Here is a 6545-nt window from a genome sequence, read left to right as displayed (position 1 = left end):
GGATCTTTTTTATTTTCCTATTTTACTACAAATTTTTTTACTGATTATTGTTAGTATTAATTAATCAATTAATTCCATTTCCTTTTCTATTTTTTGTGAATTAAAGAATTTTTTTTCTATTTTACTACTAATGTTTTTACTAATCATTATTAGTATTATTAATTCATAATTTTTTTCCCTTTTTTATTGTTTGGGTGGGAAAGTAAGAAAGGAGAATTTTATTTCTAATAATAGTATAGATTTATATCGATAGATTTATACTTTTAAATTTACATTTAGAAATTAAAAAAGTAGCATTTAAATTTTGTATGATTAGTATAGTGCATAAGTGTATGCATGTATGTATTTAACATTTTTTATAAATGTTTATATTTTGTTAATTAATTTTATAATTTCATTTCCTTAATTATATTTCATATCTTAGTAATTATAATTTAATGAAATTGTCACAAATATTTTCACAGAAAAAATCTTATATTTCTCAATTTTATTAATTATATTTATCAAATATTGTGACAATTATCATAATAATTTCATTAATTATAATATTTGTTCTCTTTCAATATTTAAATACACTACTGTAGTAATTACATGAAAGAAAGAAAGAAAAATTATTAGAATAATTACCACTAATAAAAATTATGAAATTATATTAAAAATTAATTATATATTAAGGTAATAATAATTTAGTTTGTGCCAATAATATTATATATTAAGTATAAAAATATATATGTATATAGATTACCATAATAATTACACTGAAAAAGATAACAATACATAATTATTAGGCAATAATATGAATAATTAATTATTAAGGCAAGTATAATTTATTTTGTACTAATAATATTATACATTAACTACACACACACACACACACACACACACACACACACACATTAAGTTTATATTATATTAATTATAATATTTGTACATTTTGTACTAATAATATTATACATTATTTTTTAGTTTAGATCCGTGACTTAGTCCTCGATCTCTATCCTTAACTTCTGTGTTTTTGGTGTTGAAATCAGGGTTCTGTTTCGTTTTTTGTATACATCTTGTAATTATTTCAGAGGTATAAAGAGAAAAAAAAAATCACTTCCCGGTTCGGCAAAGCGCTTCGTTGCCTGCGAGGAGAAGAAGAGTTTGATTTCTGATAAGAAAACACTGGTCCTTCCTTGCTGTCGAAAAATTAAAAAATCAACTTTGTAGTCAATGTTACCAGTGTCTCCATCAACGCCCAATCCGTTGGATCCAGCGGCACTAAAAACGTTTCAAGCTACAATTGCAAAATAATAATAATAATAATAATAATAATAATAATAATAATAATAATAATAATAATAATAATAATAATAATAATAATAACAATAATAACAATAACAATAACAATAACAATAACAATAACAATAACAATAACAATAACAATAATAATAATAATAATAATAATAATAATAATAATAATAATAATAATAATAATCTTGAAAAGTGTAAAAAAAAAATTTACTTACATTTTCATGAATGCAACACCAAGATATGATTCCACATAGAGAACAACATGAAGAAGATGGAAACCGTGCAAAATAAAAAATTATGATTTCCAAACTCACCAATCCATTGTATTTATAGGTAGAAAATATGAGAATTATAAACTTGTATAATTTTTCAAAAAGGAAATATGTAATTATGTAATATTACCAATTAATAAATTTTAATTCATTTCCATTATACATTTGCTTACCAAATAATAATATTTTTGCTAACTAATAATATGTAAAATATTTAAATTTGTGAACTTTGTATGAATTGCCGGGCTTTCTTTATTGAATAGATTGATCCTTTTCAAGTTCTTGGGTGTGGCAGGTATTTATTGCATTTTTTTTTAAATTTCGGTGGAATGAATGATTTAATAAAATGTAAATTTACACAAGTTTGTAAAGATTTAGTTTGTATTGCTTTGAATAAATAGTGATATATAAGCTAATAATTAGTGATATAGCAAATTGATTTGTATATGTATGTGATTTCTTTCTTTAATTAATTGCTTTCTTTAATTAACAATTAATTGCTTTCTTTAATTAATTGAATTTGGATATTACATAAATGTCCCTAAGTTTTGGGGGGGGGGGGGGGGGGGGGAGAATTTGTGAAGTAGGATTTTACTTATATATATATATATATATTTACTTATAGGCTTCGGATCCCATGAGGTCACTTAGATGGGTGAGATAATGGGGCCTCATCTCATTCATTAAATTATAACATATCAAAGGGTGAGATGGAAAGAGATTTATTTTCCATCTATGGTAGTAGTATATGTATAAGGGTGTATAAGTAATTGTAATATTAGAGCTATATATGGTTAGGAATAGATTGGAATATATTCCATGCTAAGGTTCAACTAATTATGGTGTTGAATAATGTATTTACGGTTATAAATTATTGTTGATAGAGTGTGAGTTGTATTTAAACATTTGTACTCAGCAATAGTGTTTTGCGGTGGGATATCTCCTCAACAATGAAGGTGCAACCGGAAAGAGGTATGTGCAACCTTAATAGAATTGTGTTATGGGTTATGTTCTGTCTGTGCAGCCATTTAGTTAAGTCGGTGCGTTGAGTTAAGAACCCAACACACAAGCCCAAAAACTAAACCGAACAAACGTCAGACCTACTAGAATTCAGTGTAAATTTTAAACCAAAAAAAAAAAAAAAAAAAAAAACCACACCCCTTGTAAACTCCAATCGCACAGACCATAACAACAAAAAGCACCAAATAAATATATAAAATAACAACACACCAACAGTTAATAGATCATAACATGTTACAATTAAAATACACAAACCAAAATTGCTTTACGTAAAAAAACAAGAACCAAGCTATAAAAATATGGTAAAAGTTTGCCTCAATTCTAGTTGACAATCCAAATAAGAGATATTTGGCCTGAAAACTTGTCAACATATTTGTGACCCAACGCACAAGCCGAACACATAAAATGCACACAGAAAAACTTCATAACACAACGCAAATTTCTGTTCATTAATTTTTAAATTGAATAACTGAATCAACATGCAACAAAAACCACAACCATACCGCTGATTGATCATACCCGTCATAACAAAGAATTTAAGCCAAACGCACACACGGAAAAACAAATTGCACACACAGCATAACAAAGAATTTAAGTCAAATGTACACACGGGAAAACAAATTGCACACACCCGATACAATACCATAATTAAGTAGTGCACAAGCCCATAAAATCTGCTAATTAATTATTACACCATAATTAAGACACTACCAAAAAGACAACAACACCCCCACATACAAATAAATCACACGCACAAGGCATTATATTCAGTCAAATCTAATCCATCAAAAAACCCAAATAAACGCACCAGATCAAGCCTCACCACCTCGCCTGCCAAAGGTAACCTCACCGGATCCAAAATCTTTACTTTTATATATATATATATATTTACTTTTATATATATATATATATATATATATATATATATATATATATATATATATATATATATATAGATTTTAAGAATGATTTGGTATTGTAGGAATAAAAAAATGAATTACAAATATGATTATGTGACAGAAGAGTTCATTTCTTAAATTGAAAGCGTATTACAAGGATAAATTATATCATGCACATATAATGCAGATCTTATGCACATATCATGCACATACCATGCACAATCAAGTTCTACATACAAATTTATTTTTACTATACTACGCGATCATTTTTAATATACTTATATATCAAGTAACCCTAATCTAGGTTATAAGATTGTCCCAAGGCAAGAAAAAAAAAAAAAAAAAAAAAAAGAGATGTTCCTTAATCATCATTCATAGAAAGAGAGCTAGGACTATATATAGTCTGCATTTTGCCGCATATTAAACAAGTTTTACATGACCAGCCAATAATTTTCTTTAAGCTTACAAAATGCATGGTCATCACCACAAAACATACTATCCACCATTTGCAGACTACCACAGCAAACCAGCAAAAACTATACTAGTACACTAGTAAACAGGAGCTAAACGACCAGAGTCACTCCTGCACAACATTCACCAGCTCATACTCAACCAGGGAGAGATTGTTGTCTTCTTTCACATCAAAAGCAGCCGCTTCAGTGACCTCAATACGCCCCCATTTGTCAACTGCAAGCCTCATGGATCCCTTGAACATGTCAATCTTAGCATTTCGGAGGATCACAGTAGTACCAGGCTCCATCACATTAACTGCATAAGATCAAGTGCACACTATAAGAACAAAATGGGATAAGAGAATCTAGAATGAATCAATTTGTTTTGTGTTTGTTTGTGGGGTGGAAGGGTTGGGAATTGGAATGTCAATTACTTTTTGTAATCCCTGTTGTAACAGACAAATGGCTGCCCCTGCATCATTATGGTTATATGAATATTGCTTACTAAAGGCACCACCAAGAATAAATTTGCCAGTCAAAAACAATGCAATTTTATAAAGTAATTCCTTCAGTTGGTTTGACAACTAGTCAACAACATAAATAACAAAGTACCATTGGTAAACATATAAAATATAATGCATGTTAGACTTCCCCAAGTGACGAGTGCATTCAGTGTGTCAATCTGAAACTTTCTCAATATTTTATTCAGGACACATAATATTTTAATGGAATAATATCCTTTCTTACACATGAAAAGAAAACGATTGGAGCAACTTTGAGACAAATGTTTCAGTGACCAGCAGGGTAAGACAATAAAAGGAACCAATCAGAGGTTCATTTTCTCTTCTATTCTTTTTGACAAGATAGTAACTGTTCTTCACCAAATACAGGAGTTGAAAAGCTTTGTACCCAGTAGATAAAGAAAACAGCTAGTAGAACACTAGAGGAAAACTTGAAAAGAGGATAACAGCATCATAGGCAGGTTAATGGAATAAGTACAACATAAATTTGCAAGTAGAAAGACAATTGTTATAATATCTCTAAGTGGTCATTGCTGTCTGGTGGTCTGAGTATTTAACTATTTATATAGATATGATAAAATGGACTTTCCTACAAAATTAAAAGGTAAGCTTCAAAGAACAAAATTTTTGTTCTAGTTGCACAAGATCTCTCTCACACCTAAAGTGTTTATTAGCAATCAATATCTTGCTTGGGTAAAAAAGGTAAGTTGCAATTCCTAAGAATAGTTGAAATGATTTCAGTTTTGGCCATTACAGTACCCCCAACATTAATTTCTTAACTGTTGGGGAGGAACAGAGTTTTATTTTTCGGTCATATATAGCTCAACAGAATTTATGATGAGGGGCAAAATGGGAGGAAAAGTGTAATAGTAAATGTACAGACTCCCATCTTTTGCAACAATCAAGTAGGACATTAGCACAGTTAATTTGCAGCAACAAAACTAGAACCTCTGTCAAAGATCAGAACTGATCAATTGTGTATTTTCACACTCAACAAACAGTCAATTAGCTGTACATACAAACTCTTAGATTTCAAGTTCAGATGCATCAAAATGAGCACAGATACATCATCTGATGAGCACAAGACAAACCAATAGCACAAAAAGCTAAGCAAACAAAGTTTTCAGAGAACTAAAAATCCAGCAAAATTTAGGTTTTCATATCAGAAAATTTCAAGACACATTTACGAATTCCACAAATTCAACGACACGAAACGCGAAGCATTCACACCACACAAAATTCAAAACCTGTCACACACACAACATAAACACTAACACACATTGACCATACGGTCCATATATACCTTGATCGTTGCGAGCAGTAAAGAGGATGCAGCCGGTTTCGTCTCCGACGAGGCATTCAGCAATGCTGGTGTTACGGAGGTGCGTCGACACCGCGCTGCCCTTCGGCAACACCATGTTGGAGCCGATCACCTTGACGATCAGCGTGTGGCCGTTGGTCTCTGGCTTCAGACTGCTCACCTTGACGAACACCGGCTTCCTCAACTCCCGCTTTACCGAACGTGAACTCGTCGCCATTTCCGATACCTCCCGTCGACGATGAAAACGATCAAAGCCAAAAACTTAAAACCCTAACTCAGACAAGAAAAAAACACAAGTTAAAAAAACACGAAGAAAACTCTCCGACTCTCTTTCTCTTTCTCTCACTAAAACTCTTCTCTCTCTGTTAAAATGGAATGGTGTATGGGCGTATGCTTTTCCGACTCCTCTCAGTCAAGTTTCCATTTGTGGGATTTATTTCGTTTCTTTGCGACCTTTTTGATTCCCTGTTTGCAGGTTCACGAGGAAATTATGGGGAGAGACGCTGTCTTAGGTGGGTCCACGCGGGTCACATTTTTCACTCCGTTTTCTTTTCTGTCATATTTCTCCCTAAATTTTGTGTATCTCGTGACTGTTACGCTAAAAATATGGTAAATATGAGAATGGATACACATCATATTTCATATAAATCTCATATTGATGTTATTAGATTACACGATTTATCGTAACTATTATCTTTATTTCAACTTTATGATGACTTTCTGATATAGTATACGTAATTTAAGAATTGATGAAATTAAAGAAT

The 6545-nt window shown here is 30.8% G+C and overlaps 1 protein-coding gene across 1 annotated transcript; it reads right to left on the bottom strand.

Annotated features, from left to right (window-relative positions):
• Positions 1–3826: 3826 nt before the first annotated feature.
• On the bottom strand, positions 3827–6178 carry LOC109150457 (uncharacterized protein At4g28440-like). The gene is made up of 2 exons (XM_019298369.1): positions 5764–6178; positions 3827–4255 (listed from the first exon to the last, which is right to left on the bottom strand). Exons 1-2 carry the CDS (start codon positions 5996–5998, stop codon positions 4065–4067), a joined length of 426 nt encoding a protein of 141 aa, XP_019153914.1. The 5' UTR covers positions 5999–6178; the 3' UTR covers positions 3827–4064.
• Positions 6179–6545: the final 367 nt, after the last annotated feature.

Source organism: Ipomoea nil, unplaced genomic scaffold, assembly GCF_001879475.1.
Source record: "Ipomoea nil cultivar Tokyo-kokei standard unplaced genomic scaffold, Asagao_1.1 scaffold2279, whole genome shotgun sequence".
NCBI lineage: Eukaryota > Viridiplantae > Streptophyta > Magnoliopsida > Solanales > Convolvulaceae > Ipomoea > Ipomoea nil.
The sequence above is the reverse complement of the archived record's forward strand: the minus strand, read 5'-3'. Positions and strand labels throughout refer to the sequence as shown.

Excerpts from the sequence above, each read along its gene's own strand:
- LOC109150457 (XM_019298369.1), bottom strand. The coding sequence starts at position 5,998 with ATGGCGACGAGTTCACGTTCGGTAAAGCGGGAGTTGAGGAAGCCGGTG. Across the intron at positions 4,256-5,763 it reads TACTGCTCGCAACGATCAAG|TTAATGTGATGGAGCCTGGT; the intron begins GTATATATGGAC and ends GATCTTATGCAG.